The sequence below is a fragment of the Candoia aspera genome, chromosome 2 (assembly GCF_035149785.1).
Source record: "Candoia aspera isolate rCanAsp1 chromosome 2, rCanAsp1.hap2, whole genome shotgun sequence".
Classification (NCBI taxonomy): domain Eukaryota; kingdom Metazoa; phylum Chordata; class Lepidosauria; order Squamata; family Boidae; genus Candoia; species Candoia aspera.
Window position 1 is genome coordinate 223,989,713 of NC_086154.1, and position 20,151 is coordinate 224,009,863.

At 41.1% G+C, this 20,151-nt stretch overlaps 1 protein-coding gene across 1 annotated transcript in view; it reads right to left on the reverse strand.

Annotated features, from left to right (window-relative positions):
* Positions 1 to 20,151, reverse strand: part of FAM81B (family with sequence similarity 81 member B) — a 34,052-nt gene that overhangs the window by 5,835 nt on the left and 8,066 nt on the right. Inside the window, exons 2-4 of the mRNA XM_063295413.1 lie at positions 12,776 to 13,034; positions 9,879 to 9,997; positions 2,341 to 2,470 (exon numbers count right to left, since the gene is read on the reverse strand). Of these exons, the coding sequence (XP_063151483.1) occupies positions 2,341 to 2,470; positions 9,879 to 9,997; positions 12,776 to 13,034 (508 nt within the window). The remainder of the gene's footprint in view (positions 1 to 2,340; positions 2,471 to 9,878; positions 9,998 to 12,775; positions 13,035 to 20,151) is intronic.

Below are 20,151 nucleotides of genomic sequence, written 5' to 3' on the forward strand. Positions count from 1 at the left end.
GCTTACATCCTGTCAGAAAGAATGATCCTTTGGTAACAGGAAAGACAGGAGATTTGGGGGATAAGCTATGGTTAACATGTTGCAAATAGTGATAATGGACACAAGATGAGCATTTTGTTACTAGGGCAACAAAGAGCCCACTCTATGAGAGAGAGCTGGAGAAAAACTTTTGATCTGTGGGATGGAGTCAGTGTATGAGGCCTCCTCACCTGGTTATGGAAACCCCTGCCAAAGTCCCACCTGAAACCTTGCCCCTTCCCTGAAGCCCTCATGTCCCTCATCAAGAACAGCATGCCACACATAAGGCCAACTAGTTTGGAAGCTTATAACTGCTCCACCTAGGTTGACTATTGACCCCAACAATGGTGGTAGACATAGGCAGCTACCAAGGAATCAAATTAACAAAATGAAAAATAATCTTGCACTTAATCAGGAACACAGAAAAAGTAAGGGTGGGAAAAATCTATTCACTTAAGAATAACTTTTAATATGATGAGCCAGAGTTATATACTTCACCAGAATTTTTAACAGCAAGCACTAGGTGCCGTTGAGAGTATTACCACATAAAAATTTTAGGTGTATCAATAACCTGGGAATTTCAATGGAAGAATATTAAATCTGAACATTAAATGGTACAAGATGTTTTATTGTTGGTCTACTACCCAGTTTTGATTGCTAAAATGGATCATTCATTTTCAAAAAAATTCCTGGAAGTATAATGAGGTCAGATCATTTTTTCATATTGGCCGGCAATGCAGTTAACTTTAATAATTCTGGAAAATGATTCACTGCAGTATGAAACAAATCTTAAAAGCTGAATTCCTATTTCAACCTACAATATTACTATTAAATTTCACTAAACCACATATCCCCTCATAGTATATAGAATTGGCTCTATATATGATAATTGCTGAAAGGATATTATATGCTTCTAACTGGAAAGGTGGTCAGATCCCATTAATGGAAGAATAGCTAACCAAGCATGGGAATATGTATCAATGTCTAGAATAACTTCCTATTTTAAAAGCAAACTGGGAACCATTCTTGGATTATATTCTAAAACATGGACTGATACCACATACAAAATTTGGGTTTAACTATGCATAGACTGTGTAATTTAATTTTATGAGATACGTAAATCAAAATAGGTATTTTGTAATATGGACTGAGCTTAGTACAGTGTACAATTCAATTTGAAGATTTTTACTGCGTTTATCATCAGTAGTGATTTTTAGTCCATTAATATGATTATTCAAATCTAATTAATGATATTTTAGAAAGCTACTGTCCTAACAGTCAGAAATCACACTGAGACAAGGAGTAGGTCTCTAGTGTTTATTACTGCTACATAAAACAGAATCCTAACAAACTGAAGAAGCGTGGGAAAAACCCAGACAGATAAACCCCAAAGTCAAGGCGGGTCTGATCTGTGTCTCTTAGAATGGCTGCTTAATTCCTCAGTACTATGCATGCATTTTCCCCCCTGGATAGAGGCCCCTTCCAGCTCGCCATCAGTACTCATGACATCTACAGCCTCCATGACATTTTAAAACCCCCGGTATACACTGTATGTCTGCATTATTTTCCTTTGCTCTTTTTTATATTTTCTCTTGTTTATACATTTCTTCAAAGTGTTCAATTACAAAAAAGAGAGAAAGAAATATCAATAACCCAAATGCATTTTGACCTCAAAAAGTCTTCAGCAGTAGCAATATCCAATAATTAACTCCAATAAAGAAAAAGTACAAAGCTGTCTTGGATTTGAATGTCTGATGTGTGGAGTCTGGTTGAAGTTACCAGATCGGGTGCAAAATAAATAAATAAATAAATAAAAATCTGTTTACAAACAGTTTTGCTTCAGAACTGATCTTTTATATTGAAAAAGGGCTTGAAAATAAGGCTCAAATACAGACATGTTAAAAATTAGAATGTAGGTTTCTTCCTTTTAAGGCAATAATGCTTGGGAATCTTTGTGAGATTCTGGATTCTGTTTTATAAAAAAAGAACCTCTTTTTGTGTTTTATAATTGTACTAATAAAATGATGTCATTAGTCAAAAATAATGTTAGAAATGGTAAGTATTGTGATGATGTAGCATCACTTCTCAATCTCCACATTTCAGCACTGCACCATATTAATTATACAGTTGGCTATTGCAATTATTCTGGATCTCTATTCCATTATAATGCTGCTGTATCTCCTTCTCCACCAGTATGAAAAAAAAAATCTGTTTTTGTCTTCCATTAAAATGTGTCAGCAATTTTAAATCAAATGGAGGAGTTGAATGATTTCTAACATACAGTACAGATTAATAAAAATAGATTCCTTCAGAGCCACTCACCTTCATCTCAACATTATTCACGTAATTGTCCAAGGAAGACTGGACAGCATGAATTTCTTTCTCTAGTTTTGAAATCTCATGCCTGCTGATACTGATATCTCCAGAGAGTTTGGCAATGCTAGCATCGCATCTAGAAAATTGATAACGAAGAAGTGTCATTTCTGAATTTCTTCCATTCCATAAATTCTCACCTCTGTTAATCACTCAGAAGTGTATCTCCAACAAGCAGTTTTCTTCCCTAAGGAAGAATTATGTATTTTATGTATATGTAGAGTATTTTATACCTTTACTCTTACCTGACTCTTCAAACCCTTAGCTTTAGGTGCCTGACAACCTACCTCTGCAGACTGCTGAACTTTGCTATAAAGCTTAACTATGGATAAATGAAGACTGCATTACAGTATTTGCTTCCTATTTGAATTTACTCTACAAGTGTTCCTCACCTTCCAGGATATTTGGACAAATCGTAAAGAAAGATGTAACTTTTCCCCCTTCCTTGTAGCTTCCAGATTCTACCTCTATGCTCTTTCACCCAAATTCTCCCAAAGGCTGATGCGTTACTGTGCAATCTCCTGTGGTTCAGTCTTTACACTTTTCATTCTTCCTGTACATTTTACATTTCTAGGGCAAAACCAACAAATCCTTGAAGCAGGTTGAGGATTCACCAGCATAAGCTTTATGGATCAGAGTTCATTTTATCAGATACATGAACAATACTTCATTAAATTTAGATAGATAGATATAGATGGATGATAGATAATGTCCTGAGTCTTGTAAGATCCAAGATGGCGACAGAGAGCAAACGCCAGTTGCTGCTTTAGGTGGGATACGCTTTACACCTTACTTTTGCATCTGATCCCCCCACCCTCCCCACCCCACCCTGGCCTCCCTGCACCCACCTTGGAGGGACTGGGGGGTGTAGAACCCCAGGAGTGGAGTGGATGGGAGCAGCAGCAGTGGACCGGGTGGTGAGGTGCGGTGAGCTCAGTTGGGCCCTGAAGAAACGGCAGGCCCCAGAGGACTGCGCCGGTAGTGCGGCAGCGGACTGGGCCAGCGGCGCAGTGGCAGACCAGGCTGGCGGCGCAGCGGCGGACCAGGCTGGCAGCGAACTCGGCCAGCAGTGCGGCAGTGGACTGGGCTGGCAGTGTGGCAGACTCTGGAGGGCCTCACTTGCGCAGGGAGCCTTGGCGGAGCGACCTGGGGTGGCGTCGATTTGTGGGCCTGGGGCTTTCTGGGACTATCTTTTGACCCCTTTTTGGCCGACATGAACCCTGGTGGTGCGGGCCTTGGTGAGCCGCGGTGAGACGGAGGGGCTTCGGGCCACGCCAGAGAAGAAAGTGACTGGTTGTTGGCCTTGGTGTGGCAGACCGTGCTGGCGAGGAGTGGGGAGTTTAGTAATAAAAACTTACCCATCCCCCCAACCACCCCTGAGGCGGCTGGAAGCTGTGAGAGCCCTCCAGAGTGAATGAGAGACTCTTCCCCGGGGTGAGAGACAAGAGGGGGAGTCTGGGAGTGTGTTTGTGTAGAAGGGCACTCAGCCCCTGAGCGAGAGACGGGGTGGATGAAGAATGAATGAGTGCCCCCTGTTGAGCAGTGAGAGAGTTTGACGGGGGGCATAGCGAATGGGGGGATGATGGTTGGGCTCTGACGGCACCGAGAGCGGAAGCTGATGCGCCAGAGGGCCTACCATTGCCCTATGGGAGATTGACTGTAAGGATGTATGAATGGAAGGAGAAAGCCCTACTTAAAGCCAGAAACTCCTAAGGTCCAGGAGTGGGGGCTAATGGATCAGGAGCCACTGGGGGTTGTAGGGCGGGGCACATTATTGAGGTAGTGATGGGTAGGGGATGTTATGGTGGCAGCTGGAGGGTGGGCCATCTTCGGGGAAGATGCCCCCGGTGTTTGCTACTGGTGGCGTGTTCCGGCCCTCTGCGCTCAGACCCAGGCCCTGGTCAGCAGATCCATAGGGGTCCTGGTTTCCAGCTGCTGCTTTTTAATGCCAGGTCAGTTAATAAGAAGGCCCCCCTCATATGTGACTTGATCACTGAGGAGGGGGCAGACCTGGCATGTATTACCGAGACCTGGCTGGGCCCTGAAGGGGGGGTGCCCCTTTCGGAAACGTGCCCAGCTGGGTTTACGGTACGGCACCAGCCGAGATCCCAGGGCAGGGGAGGAGGGTGGCTGTTGTCATCTGAGAGTCTCTTGTGGCCTTCAGGGGCCCTGCTCCACAAGTGGCCGGCTGTGAGACCCTGTTCTTCAAGTTGGGTTCCCAAGAACAGCTGGGAGTGTTGCTGCTGTACCAGCCTCCCTACTGCATGGCAACCTCCCTGCCTGAGCTGCTTGAGGCCATCTTGGGGCTGGCAGTGGAGTTCCCCAGGCTCATGGTTCTGGGGGACTTCAACTTGCCATCCCTGGGGCGTGCTTCAGAGGCAGCTCAGGAGTTCACGGCTACCATGGCAGCCATGGGCCTGCCCCAGATAATTTGGGACCCGACTCGAGACAGTGGCCTCACCCTGGACTTGGTTTTCTTGTTGGAGCAGTGGCAATGTGATCTGAGGGGAGAGTTACAGCTGTCCCCTTTGTCATGGTCAGACCATACCCTGGTGGCCCTGAGATTCTCTTATGCCACCCCCCTTCGCAGGGAGGCAGGACCCATTTGATTGGTCTGCCATCGGCAACTGATGGACCCAGTAGGGTTTCAGAGGGAGCTGGGGGTTATACCCGGTGATCTGCTGCACAATCCAGTGGAGGCCCTAGCTGCAGCCTGGAATAGGGAGGCGGCCGGAGCCTTGGATAGGATTGCACCTGTGCAGCCTCTCTTGTCCCATCGAACCCAGCACTCCCTGTGGTTTACGGAGGAGTTGAGGGTTCTGAAGAGGATTAAGAGATGCCTAGAGCACCGCTGGAGGAAGACAAAGACTGAATTCGACTGAACACAGGTAAGAGCCGCTATTAAGGCCTACTTTGTGGCGATAAAAGTGGCGAAACGTCAATACTTCTCCGCTTTTATTGCGTCTGCAGAATGCTGCCCAACGGCCCTGTTTAAGATCACTTGATCCCTTTTGGGGAAGGTGAGCTCAGTGACCCACCTACAGGGCCGTGCAGAGGAATTTGCTGAGCATCTGCAGGACAAAATCGCTCGGATCCGCTCCAAGTTGGACTCCAGGCATGAGGCTTGGTCTGGAGAGATACCAGGGGAACGGGCTTACCCAGTTATCTTGGAGCAGTTTGATCCTGTTGGACCTGAGGAAGTGGACAGGATCCTGCAGACAGTAAATGCCACCGCATGCCATCTAGACCCATGCCCCTCCTGGCTAGTAAAAGCAGCCCAGGAGATGACATGTGGTTGGGTCCATGCAATGGTTAATACATCCTTGGGAGAGGGGGTGTTTCCAGCTACCTTTAAAGAGGTGTTGGTGCACCCCATCCTCAAGAAGCTATTGTTGGACCCTACTGTTCTGGACAATTTTCGTCCAGTCTCCTACCTTCCCTTTTTGGGGAAGGTGGTTGAGAAAGTGGTGGCTTTGCAGCTCCAGAGGGTCCTGGAAGAAATCGATTATCTAGACCCCTTTCAGTCAGGTTTCAGGCCCGGTTATGGGATGGAAACAGCATTGGGCGCACTTATGGATGATCTCTGGCGGGAGCGGGATGGAGGCAGTGCATCCATCCTCACTCTCCTTGATCTCTCAGCAGCTTTTGATAGCATCGACCATGGTATCCTTTTGGGGCGGCTCAGGGAGTTGGGGGTGGGTGGCGTAGCTTTACGCTGGTTCACCTCCTTCCTCCAGGGCCGATCCTAGTTGGTGTTGATAGGGGAAGAGAGATCGGCCCCACGGCCCCTTCTTTGTGGGGTGCCACAGCGATCAGTACTCTCCCCTCTCCTTTTTAACATCTACATGAAACCACTGGGTGAGATCATTCGTCACCATGGGATGAGGTATCATCAGTATGCTGATGATACTCAGTTGTATATCTCCATCCCAGGTGAAGTAAGTGATGCCATGACTACCCTCTCCGAGTGTCTGGGGGCTGTGGGGGCCTGGATGGGGAAAACAGGCTTCAACTGAACCCTGGTAAGACCAAGTGGCTGTGGGTTAATGGTTCTTCTGTATCCAGGACATTAACATCTCTGGTTCTGGATGGGGTTGCATGGCCCCAGACAGACCCGGTGCGTAACTTGGGGGTCCTCCTGGACTCACAGCTCCTGCTCGAAGAGCAGGTGGCAGCTGTGGCCAGGAGAGCCTTTGTGCAGCTACGTGCTGTGCACCAGTTACACCCCTTCCTGGATCAGGAGGCCCTTCGAACAGTCACTCGTACCCTTGTTATCTCTCATATAGACTATTGCAATGCGCTCTACATGGGGCTACCCTTGAAAAGTATCCGAAAGCTCCAGCTGGTCCAGAATGCAGCTGCGCGAGCTATCTTTGGTGCCCCAAGAAGGGCACATGTAACACTGCTGCTGCGCGAGCCGCATTGGGTACCAGTTTGCTTCCGGGTCCAATTCAAGGTGTTGGTTATTACCTTTAAAGCCCTACATGGCATGGGGCCAGATTACCTGAGGGACCGCCTCTTCCCCATTACATCAACCCGTCCCACCCGATCGTGCAGAGAGGGCATGCTGCAGACCCCATCTTTAGGACAACTTCATTTGGCGGGGTCCAGGAAGTGGGCCTTCTCTGCAGTAGCTCCTGCCCTGTGGAACATGCTACCCCCGGAGGTGAGATTGGCCCCATTACTCCTGGCCTTTCGGAGGAGTCTGAAGACCTGGTTCTGCCACCTTGCTTGGGGTGGAGAGGGGAATAGATCTACATGGGGATGGTTGCTATAGACCACTCCTCCCACACTTGGACTGTTTTAGATTCTTTGCCACCTGGATTCTTTATTTTTACCTTTATTTATATTATTTATTATTGTATTTTTATACTGTGTATTTTATGGTTGTTGTTTTTAATTGATTGTTGTAAACTGCCCAGAGTCCCCCAATGGGAAGAGATGGGTGGGGACAAATTAGACAAATAAATAAATAAACAAATAAATAAATAAGCCATAAAGTCATTTTCAAATCCTGGTGACCACATAGATAGATTTTCTCCAAGATAATCTATCCCTAACCTGTTCTTTCATGTCTCCCAATGGTGAATTCCTCACTCTGTAACTCAGTCCATCCACCTTGCTGCTGGTCATCCTCTTCTTCTCTTTCCTTCTACCTATCCCAGCATTAGAGCCTTTTCCAGAGAGCTAACTCTTTGCATAATGTGTCCAAGGTAGGATAATTTGAGCCTGGTCATTTGTGCCTCGAGTGAGAACTCTGAGTTGATTCGTTCAATGATCCATTCATTGGTTTGTTTTCTTGGCTATCCATGATATTCTCAGGAGTCTTCTCCAACACCAAAGTTCAAAAGCATCAAAACTCTTCCTACTTTCACTTTCATGGTGTCACAGGGAATACCATGGCTTGCATGATTCTGATCTTTGTAGGTATAGACACATCACAGTGTTTGAATATCTTTTCCAAGGCCTTCCTTGCTGCTCTACCAAGTGATATATATATATATATACACACATATATAGGTGTAAGAAACTGGATTTTAAAAAAAGACTTGGAACATCTGTCCTGCCAATTCAAGATGATATTTCATTCCACACATCTGATGAGTAGATTTCAGTTCACAAAAGCTTCTAACACAGAAACTGTTCTCTCAGACTCATCAGACTTGGTTACTGATGCAAAATAGACTAACGTGGGAAATATCCAAAATATTTTTGCAATAAACAATTCCTAGAAAATTTTTAATTTTCCTCTTTTCTGAGTACCTTGCAATATAGCACTCTTTTTCCCAGAATAATGACCTTGTTCCACATGTTACGTTCATATATATATATTGAGAAACCTACTAGTTCTAGGCTAATTCTGTTGAATCAAAATCTGTTATCTGGTAGAATACAGTCAGGTCAGCATAAGAGAGACTATATCCCCCTATACCACAGTGCTTGAGCATATTGTCCATATTCTGAAATAGTTCATTTGCTGCATAAGAAGAGAGTTTCAGATACATATAAGAGAAAAGTGTGCATAGTAATATTCATTCATGCATTCTTTTAGAGACCACCTAACACAACAACTCTGCAACTCTGGACACCTTTAACTTTAAAAAGAGTAGAAAACAATAAAAGAAGGTGAAAAAAATCTCCTTAATCTATTTTACTGGTGATTTTTCATTCTTGAAAACTAGGCCAGCTCAGTCTTTCTTTAGTGGAACACTGTAAGCAAATGATATGCAAAAAGTGCTTACATGGTGGTATGAATCATTTCAATGTACTTTAGCTTAACCTAAGAGTAATTATTTATACTCAGTTTCATTAAAATATAGGTTGTTTAAATACAGGTACTAGTGCCACTGTGACAGGAGTTTGTGCTGAGCTTAGAGATTTGTGTTCATGCTCTTGGTTCCTCTAAAACAAACAAGCAAACAAATAAATATCAGAAGTCTCTGGCTTGACTTCATACAATAAACCATGGAATTATAGATAAAAGATATAAATCATTGCATGTTCTATCCATCATATAGAAAAATTCTACTATTTTCAGTGTCTAATCTCAAACAACTTAATGATTTTGTAGCAACCTAGGCTTAGAAAATATCCTGATTTTTACACTAATGAAATATGGCTGCATATTCCAAAACTATCCAAACATGGGGTAGTGACAAACCTTGGGGAAAATGTCTATACTTAATTTCAAAATGCCAATTTTTTTATACTATTCATTCTGCTATGTTCAGGGGTGTCCACAGACACCCCTGGCTATGTTAAGTACATTTAACACAGACAGTGCTCTTCCAAGCCCATTCAACAATCTCTTTCGGTTTGATTTCTATGCCAGATTCTATAGTAATTTTATTTACAGGCAGTCCTCTCTTAGCAATCATAGCTGGGACTGGCAACTTGGTTGCTAAGCAATGTGGTCACTAAGTGAAAAATCACATTATCACAATGGGCTTACGACCTTACTTCCCCTTTGGCCATTAAGTGAAGTGACATAGTCGCTATGTGAAAAATCACATGACCACTTTACTTCCGCCTTCTGTATTAACTCTGCTTGTTGCAAGCTGGTTGCAAAGCACACAAATGGTGATCACATGACTACAGGACACTGTGAAGGTCATAAATTTGAGGATTAGTTGCAACGTTATTTTTTTAGCACCATTTGAATGGTCGCTGAACAAGGCAGTTGGTAAGTAAGGACTACCTATACTTTTTGTGGCTGCAAGGAGAGCAACACAATACTTTAAATTCCTTTCAAAGGTAAAGGTAAGGGAAAAAAAACCCTCCTTCAAATCAAATACAGTACTCTTTTTGTTTGAATTCTCTGTCTTAACTTTAGGTGCAATATTGTGTTTAAGCGAATCCCAAAGGAAACGTTTCTGATTTTTTCCTCAAAATTGTAATCTGCAGGAAGGAGCAGCATATAAGCTTGTGCTTACAAAGATTAAAACTTGGTTTATCAAGCTGTCAGCGGGTAGCTCCCACCAACTTACCTGGCCACTCTTCCACGTAGGTCCCCAACTCCCTGCAGGTGTTTATGGTCCAGACTTTGCATAGCAAAATTAGTTCCTGATGTTACATCATCCCTGGTTTTTATTTGTCTCTCCAATTCCTGGAATTTTATAAGCATTATAAAGAACTGTTATATGTGTCACTGTTTATGGTTTAATAAAGCCTGCAAACAGCATACATTACATCAGCTGGAACTGCAAATAGCCTATATTAAAACAGCTGGGGCACTTAATTTTGGAATCTGAAAGGCTCTGCTACCAATCTGCTGAAGTAACAATTCAGAATTACATTTCAAAGCTAAATAGATTGCCTTCACTGGTTAGCATTTGTTTCATTGCCTTACAACAGTAAGACTGGTAGTAATTTTGGAACTTCTTAGAATGTGCAACAGTAGTATTTGCCTACATATATCACATACATATATATAGAGAGAGACAGTAAAACCTCAATTTTACAGATGAATAAGGAAAAAAGGATATCCTTTAGACCCAAATATCCTAACTGTGCAGCTCTTTTATGCATGGATTTTATGCTTGCATAACATGTTACATATCCATAAAACGGCAAATGGGTGCTTTCCATTGCACATGAAGTTTGTTAAACAAGATCAAGTAAACAGAGGGATTATTGCACATATATTGCCTGCAATATTCATTTTCAGTATAGAAATAAGAATGTAAAAAGCAAGAAATTTTCTAAAGATCATGGAAAAAAAATTTTTTTTTATGACAGGTGGGTTAATAAACCACATCTACACACATAATTGGACTAGAACTAAGGTTTTTAGCCTGGTGCCTTAACCACTACAGCAAACTGTCTGGCTGTGTCTGTCAGGTTATATTGGAATAAGCAAAACCTGATAGTCTAAAGCAATGTGCCACATAATAATGGCTCATGTATTCTTCCTCTTTTTTTGTAGCCATGAGGAAACAAAAACCATCTACTTCTCATGTTAAATAAACCACATTATTATTTGAATTCAGGTAGATGTGGCTATTTTTAATTAGCAAACAACTAAATATTTAAAACCATGGTTCAGTCCTGGTTTCCTAAAAACTTCGATTTGAAAGAACTGACAGTCAGGAACTGTGACTTGTTTAAAAGCAAAAAGAGGTGTCTGACTTCCTTTGTTGCCAGCAAAGAATGGAAAAAAGGTTGAACAAAGGGGCCATAGGTTGGTCATAGCTTATGCAAATAAAATGAATTCAAATATACTTGCAATGACCACTAGGGATGAGTTCATATATTGTGCTGTGTGGTTTGTATGGTTTTAGTAGAGTGTAATGAGCAAATCCAGCTATTGTGTTAGTAAAGCACATTTTATTACATAGCATGATATCGGTTCAGACAGTATTCTAGTCTTGCCCAGAGATTTAATTTTAAAACTACAGTACTACAAATGACCATTATTTAGTGCAGGGGATGTATGCAGGAATCAAGACCTTACTGAAAGTCACTGCTTACAGCCAGGTTTGGGAGAGTATCTGGTTTTGTCCAAGGACAACATTCTGTTACTGATGTTGTCACTCCTGGCCCTCTTCAGTGGCTACAAACTGTCCACAATGGAAGTGTACAAAGAAAGAAAACATTATCATCATGTCTTTCTCTAATTTCTTTGAAGTGCTTATTATTTCATGAATATAATTGAACTTACTAGAGTTATGTATTCTTTTAAAATGTTTTTAATTATATTTTCCCCCATAATCTGAAACCATCTAATACAAAAATGTGCCTATTCTACTAATGGTATTTCTATTTGTATATGCCAAGTGTTGATTGGTTTGTCTTGCTCTTTTCACAGTAGAAAAATTAATTATGACTTTTAAGACTTTCTCCAACATGCTGTTTACTGTTAATGGAACTATTAGAAAGACTCTGAGAAGACATCTTCCTGATGACTTTTTCTACATGACCCAAATTATTCATGATTATTATGGCACACCCACACGCAAGGGAAGCCAGTTAAAATTATCTCAGTGTCTGGAATTTTTTTTTTCAAAAATCCTAGGCATGCACGTTTTGTGTGGGGGAAAAAAAACCCTCTTGACTTGCAGATGATCACCTATGGACATAAGTCAAGCCATTTATGCCAACACAATAATTTCAATAGTAAGGCAAAATTTCCCTTCCCCCCAATTCCATGCACTGAGATGAAAACAATAGAACTGGATAGCAAACCAAGAACTTAGGGCAACTACAGTATGTCTGTAGAATATCAATAAAGGAAGATGGCAGAAAAGAACAAGCATGGCACTTGAAGTACTTCTAAAACTATCCATCAAAAGCAACTGCACATTTATTGCCATACTTCAGCCGTACCCAGATTCTTGACATGAGTCATAGACATTATGATCCTCAAACACTGCTAGAAGGCTATAGTGGAAATGCTCAGGAAGTTTACCACCTAGTGAAGACTAATGAAGACTTTTAGAACTATAAACTGTCTCTGCATCCCAATGAATGAAAAGGCAAACAAAATGGAATCAAAGGTCAGCTGGAAAAATCTTTAAGCTAAACTAACTCATAAACACTGAACTTTTCTGAATGCTATATCTATGTATAGAAAAGTTTAGGAATAAGCTATGCAACTGTTAATCTGTTTTAGTCCAGTTCTCTGAAGAGGTTTTCAATCTGGGGAAAGTGGGAAGAGCTGCATCTGTGCCAAGTGCCTCTGTCATTTGAGGATTTCCCCTGCCTAAATGGTGTAACCCTTAAGTACCCTGCATACAGAAAATAGCTGGCTAGACTTCCTACCTTTCTGGGAGGAAAAAAATATAAAAATTCTAATACAGTATCACTTAATACGAATTTGATCCCTTTAAAGCTGAAAATTGCAGAACCTCTGAAAGTTTAACAAATTGCCAGTAACTGCAGATACCTCTATGTCATGGCTCAGCTTTTTAACAATACTTGTGATTATCTGGATGTGATTTTCCAATAGCTGGTGGGCTGCTGCCTCCCCTTGCTGAAAGCTTTTATTTCCCTGAAGACATGAAACAATGCCATCTTTGATCCGAAATGCTTGATCCAGAAGAACAGCAGTGGTACGCTCCTGATTAGATATCCGGTCTTCCAAGGAATTCACTCTGCTTCCAGACACATTAGGAATTGCAGGCAGAAATGGCTGGCTTGGAGATCTGACCAAAGGAACCACATGAGTTAAGTAGAAAGGAAGTTAAAGGTAAGCCATTTATTACTGCATCCAGCTACAGCAACAAGATAAAATAATGTACATTTAGGTTGCAATTTCTGCCTACACCTCAGGTGGCATATTGCTATGTGTAATGAATGACTCAATAAAGAAAAAGCTTTTAGTTTAAAGGAGGAGAAGAGGAGAATTCAACCTCTGGAAGAACGACAGACATTTATAGTACATAACAAATAGAGCAATGTGTTGTTGGAAAGTAGACACAGGTTGTTTTTTATTTTTATTTGTTTATTTACAGTCCAAGACCAAGTCATAGAATTTAAAAATACAGCACACCATTAATACATGCATAAATAACTATATATAGTACATACATATATAAAAGAAAAAAGCTCTATAAAGTTAACGTTTCACTGAATGCTCCAAATGGTTTCTATAAGCTAAGGATATGCATAAAAAATTTGCTACTGCCTTCAAAACACCTGGGTATTGGTCATTTAATAAGAATACCTCAATCTCTCCATCCTAAGTGTTTATCAGACTCAAGAGCGGGTGTATTAGCTCTGATTACCTGTGTGACTACAGTGAGCTCTTTAAAAGGTTGTGTGAAACAGATTCAGCCTCTATGTTTGAGCAAATACATACTCAGTCTTCATAGGATTGTTGCAATATGACACATTCTTTATTTAAAAAAGAATTCACTCCTATTCTTATTTTAATGGTGCTCAAAAATCAGGCTAAAATTATTAAACAGTTTAGGTTCAAACTCCAAAACAATTAAAAATGCCTTCTGTTCTGTGCCAAGAAAATAAGTGTATAGCAGTTACTGAGTAATTTAAGTGTGAAGGGATTATAGAACAGTTGTCTTAATCGATGTGGATTTAGGAAAGTGAAAGTCATAAATGCTGAAAGTCATAAATGCTGAAAGTCATAAATGCTGAAAAGTCATAAATGAATGAAAGTGCTGAAAGTCATAAATGAATTGGCCATATATAATCTCAGCATTTTATATGGGAACTTACTACACTCATAACGTTGCTGTAAGTAAAGCAAGATAAAGCTCATGAACCCGAAGATACATATTACAGAAGTTATATCAATTATTAAAAAGAATATAGTAAGTCCTAAGGAACTGCACTAAGATTCAGGCTGTCTTACACTCTAACCTACAGAAATCTCAGGGTGATTTGAAAACATTTCCACAGCTTTATAAAGAAATGAATTTTTATCTCTCTCTCTCTCTCTCTCTCTCTCTCTCTCTCTCTCTCTCTCTCTCTCTATCTCTATCTATCTATCTATCTATCATCATTTTTTATCACCACCCATCTCCCCCACATGAATTTTGTGTGCAGCTGAATAAACATCATTGCTGAGCAGGCAACTGCACACAGGCTTCCCAATAGGTTGTAAACATACTTCATGGAGAAAAGGTTTAATAGTGGAAAGGAAGAATTGAGTTTTTAATATCAGAGGAAAACAAGGATGGATACATATTCTGCCAAAAGCAGAAGGAACGATTGCCTCTACATTCTTTCCGGGGAATATATTGCCAGCTGTTATGCCTCAGGTAGGAATTTTACAAGCTATTTAATTACAGCCTAGTAAATTTGCCCAACTCTGTTGGATTTTTATCCCCAATTCTAGTAAGACAAGGCAAATAATAAATGCATACATTGTTGTACAAATTGGATTTTACGTATGAGGTGTACATGGAAGAATTTACATGATTGGAAATACGTTTTTCCCTTACTCTTGGAATCTGGAATCACAATTCTGCTGAAGCTAGATAGAAAATTATTCTCACTGTTTTAATTACTATTACCTTTTTCTTCATGGGTTGAGGGGAGGGAGAAGAAAGAGGAGATTCTTCAGCGTAATTATTAGGAATAGGCAGTATATGATAATTATTACCTTAAACAAAAGGCTTTATTAAAGTGGATGGATTTGGCTGCAGGACATGATAAATTCTGAACACTAATTTACAGATTATTTTGATGTATCACGATTTAATCTATTCTGTCATATTTAACATTAGAACAGTATGTCTAATAATTTAAATCTAATAATTTCTAATATTAATTTAATATTAAATTAAATTATTAGATTTAGCACAAATGGCAAAATTGACATTTCTGATGAAAGATAAAAATACTTAGAGATTTAAGGAATTACGGCAACCACTTCTTGATTACCTGCTTATAACCGAACAAAATGAAGCTATGACTAGGGTTTTTTTATATTAATGAATTAGTTAAATAGAAATAATGGTAATATAAGGGGAAATAGAGATAAGAGATTACAAAAGCCAAATATAAGAATATCTATAGCTATGATAGTCAGAAACTTTTCCCTTTTTCCCTTTCCCTTTTTTTTTCTCTTAATAGAAAATATTTTGCTTTGTTATTTTGTCTTACTATAGTTGTTGTACCATGATTTTTTGTATATAGACTGTACTTTAACTGTAAACGTATTTTAGTAAATAGAGGATTTAAAATTTTTAAAAAATTAGAACAGTATGAAAAGTATGCGGGTGGGGTGTCAGAAAGAGACAGAGAGAGAGAGATCATTATTAGCTCAGATCAATAATCTACATGCTAGTTTAGTGCAAGTTAGTAGACAGACGTTTTTCAACTTCCCAATCTAGGGCTGAAAGAGAGTGACTGGCCCAAAGTCACCCAGCTAGCTTCCACGTCTAAGGGAGAACTAGAATCTGGGTCTTTACATTCCTAGTCCAACACCTTACATCACATTAGCATTCACGTGTATGTGCATGTGCACGTGCACACAGTCTAACTTATCTTTCCCTTTGGGCTTAAATAGGAACAATTAGATCAGCACAGATCTCACTACAGGAATCATTTAGTTCCTATTTTCATACACATCTTAAGAACCTAGATTACACTATACTTCTTTCTCCTAATATGTTTTAGCCCTTTCATTCATAGTTAAACATAACATTCCCTACTAATGGTAAAGACAGCACTGAGCTGTTCTGGCACACTTTGGTCAGCATACTACAACTACAATGAAAACTTACTTTTACCCCAAGCAGGCTCACACTATTTTATGCAAGTTAGGATCGCTAATCTAAAGATTATTTTGCAAACCAATTTGGGAAATAGCCCTTAAAACAATAAACATTGTTAAGAGAATAGCAATGAAAGCACAGACAACCCCCCAACAAAGCACTCGATGGAGGAAGTAACAGTCAATGTAAAATGGCAATGAGGGAAAAATTAATAATCAGGTAGTAGCATTTAAAACACAACTTGCTAACAGCACTGAATAATCCCTGGATGCTAGCAATGGAACAACATATACACTATAGTTTTTAAGGAAGAGAAGAAGGCCAATATATTATCTTTTTTTCTTTGAATGATCTGGATACGCAGCGGAGAGGAGTCAGGAGACTGGTGCATGCTCCTTAGCATTTAAATCAGGAGTTCAGCAGGAGACAGTGGAAAAATGCAGAAGGACTGTTAAGTCATGTTATATTGTAACATACATATAAATTGGGGGTGGTGGGAGGACTGAAAGGATAAGGGCAGCACACTTTGCTGTTTCTCAAGAACTGGTAATAGATAGAGCCTCTAGAAGTTCATGAAAGGACAGAAAGGAAGGCATCAGTTCTTGGCTGAGTCATTTCAGCATGCCTAGCATTCCTAAAGTTATGGTTCACCTGGAGCTGGGATTCAGATCAATTCAAAGGATGGACATTGGTATTCAAACTCCTTTCTCTGATCCAGACTCAGTGGAGATGAAGCCAGCTGGTTCTTCCAGGCTGTTAAGAGTTAAGGCTGCTCCAGGGACCCAGGAACTGCATGGTTCTGAGATCTTAGGAGGTAATGTACTGGAGGGGCTAAGTTCAGCTCCTTGAAAGCCCAGCAATCAACCTTTCACCAGAATGTCTGTGTGCTAGTTCCATCACCCCACAATTGAAGTGTTATCCCTTTAGGCACTGTTGTCATTGAAGTGTTATCCCTTTAGGCACTGTTGTCATTAAACCCAAAAGATCACATCTGCAAGGGGCAGAGGGAATAAGGAAAGGATGACTCCTCATAAACATTGACCTCTAATAAACTTGTGTCTCCTTGAACACCTGAAATCAAGATTTTTTATCCTGTGTGTTATTTGTTCAGTCACTTCCGACTCTTCATGACTTCATGGACCAGCCCACGCCAGAGCTTCCTGTCGGTCGTCAACACCCCCAGCTCCCCCAGGGACGAGTCCGTCACCTCTAGAATATCATCCATCCATCTTGCCCTTGGTCGGCCCCTCTTCCTTTGGCCTTCCACTCTCCCTACCATCAGCATCTTCTCCAGGGTGTCCTGTCTTCTCATTATGTGGCCAAAGTATTTCAGTTTTGCCTTTAATATCATTCCCTCAAGTGAGCAGTCTGGCTTGATTTCCTGGAGGATGGACTGGTTTGACCTTCTTGCAGTCCAAGGCACTCTCAGAATTTTCCTCCAGCACCACAGTTCAAAAGCATCGATCTTCCTTCTCTCAGCCTTCCTTATGGTCCAGCTCTCGCAGCCATATGTCACTACGGGGAACACCATTGCTTTAACTATGCGGACTTTTGTCATCAGTGTGATGTCTCTGCTCTTAACTATTTTATCGAGATTTGTCATTGCTCTTCTCCCAAGGATTAAGCGTCTTCTGATTTCCTGACTGCAGTCAGCATCTGCAGTAATCTTCGCACCTAGAAATACAAAGTCTTTCACTGCTTCTACATTTTCTCCCTCTATTTGCCAGTTATCAATCAAGCTGGTTGCCATAATCTTGGCTTTTTTGAGATTTAGCTGCAAGCCAGCTTTTGTACTTTCTTCTTTCACCTTCATCATAAGGCTCCTCAGTTCCTCTTCGCTTTCAGCCATCAAAGTAGTATCATCTGCATATCTGAGATTGTTAATGTTTCTTCCAGTGATTTTAACTCCAGCCTTGGATTCCTCAAGCCCAGCTTGTCGCATGATGTGTTCTGTGTACAAGTTGAATAGGTAGGGTGAGAGTATACAGCCCTGCCGTACTCCTTTCCCAATCTTAAACCAGTCTGTTTTTCCATGGTCTGTTCTTACTGTTGCTACTTAGTTGTTATACTGATTTCTCAGGAGGCATACAAGATGACTTGGTATCCCCATACCACTAAGAACTTGCCACAATTTGTTATGGTCCACACAGTCAAAGGCTTTAGAATAGTCAATAAAACAGAAATAGATGTTTTTCTGAAACTCCCTGGCTTTTTCGATTATCCAGCGGATATTGGCAATTTGGTCCCTAGTTCCTCTGCCTTTTCTAAACCCAGCTTGTACATCTGGCAATTCTCGCTCCAGGAATTGCTGAAGTCTACCTTGCAGGATCTTGAGCATTACCTTACTGGCATGTGAAATGAGTGCCACTGTTCGATAGTTTGAGCATTCTTTAGTGTTTCCCTTTTTTGGTATGGGGATATAAGTTGATTGTTTCCAATCTGATGGCCATTCTTGTGTTTTCCAAATTTGCTGGCATATAGCATGCATTACCTTGACAGCATCATCTCGCAAGATTTTGAACAGTTCAGCTGGGATACTGTCATCTCCTGCTGCCTTGTTATTAGCAATGCTTCTTAAGGCCCATTCAACCTCACTCTTCAGGATGTCTGGCTCTAGCTCACTGACCACACCGTCAAAGCTCTCCCAGATATTGTTATCCTTCCTATACAGGTCTTCCGTAAATTCTTGCCACCTTTTCTTGATCTCTTCTTCTTCTGTTAGGTCCTTGCCATCTTTGTTTTTGATCATACCCATTTTGGCCTGGAATTTACCTCCAATGTTTCTAATTTTCTGGAAGAGGTCTCTTGTCCTTCCTATTCTATTGTCTTCTTCCACTTCTGCGCATTGGTTGTTTAAAAATAATTCCTTATCTCTTCTGGCTAACCTCTGGAATTTTGCATTTAATTGGGCATATCTCCTCCTATCGCTGTTGCCTTTTGCTTTCCTTCTTTCTTGGGCTACTTCTAGTGTCTCGGCAGACAGCCACTTTGCCTTCTTGGTTTTCTCTTTCTTTGGGATGTATTTTGTTGCCGCCTCCTGAACAATGCTGCCAACTTCTGTCCATAGTTCTTCCGGGACCCTATCTACTAAGTCCAGTCCCTTAAATCTATTCTTCACCTCCACTGCATATTCCTTAGGAATATTAGTGAGCTCATATCTAGCTAATCTGTGGGTCTTCCCTAATCTCTTTAGTCTGATCCTAAATTGTTCAATAAGAAGTTCGTGATTGGAACCACAGTCAGCTCCAGGTCTTGTTTTTACCGACTGTATAGATGTCCGCCACCTTTGGCTGCAAAGGATGTAGTCAATCTGATTTCGGTGTTGTCCATCTGGTGAAGTCCATGTATAAAGCCGTCTCTTAGGTTGTCGGAGGAGAGTGTTTGTTATGCAGAGTGATAAAAGAGTAAAAAAATTTTGATAAAAGAGTAAAAAAATTTTACGCTGTTATGCAGAGTAAAATTCTATTAGCCTATGTCCTGCTTCGTTTTGTTCTCCCAGGCCATGCTTACCTGTAATTGCAGGTGTCATTTGACTGCCCACCTTAGCATTCCAGTCTCCTGTGATGAAAATAACGTCTCTTTTAGGTGTGTTGTCCAGTAGGTGCTGCAGGTCCTCATAGAACTGCTCTACTTCAGCTTCTTCAGCATCTGTGGTTGGGGCGTATATTTGGATCACTGTGATGTTAGATGGCTTGCCCTGAATTTGAATTGAGATCATTCTGTCGTTTTTTGGATTGTATCCAAGCACTGCTTTAGCCACTTTACTATTAATTATGAAGGCTACTCCATTTCTTCTGTGGTCCTCTTGTCCACAGTAGTAGATCTGGTGGTCATTTGATGTGAAGTGGCCCATTCCAGTCCATTTCAGTTCACTGATGCCCAAAATGTCCATCTTTAATCTTGACATCTCACCAATAACCACATCCAATTTGCCCTGGCTCATAGATCTTACATTCCAGGTTCCAATGGTGTGTTGATCCTTAGAACATCGGATTCGCCATTCACCACCAGCACTGTCGGCCGCTAGCCGTCCTTTCGGCTTTGAGCTAGCTGCGTCATCACCTCTGGGGCTAGTTGA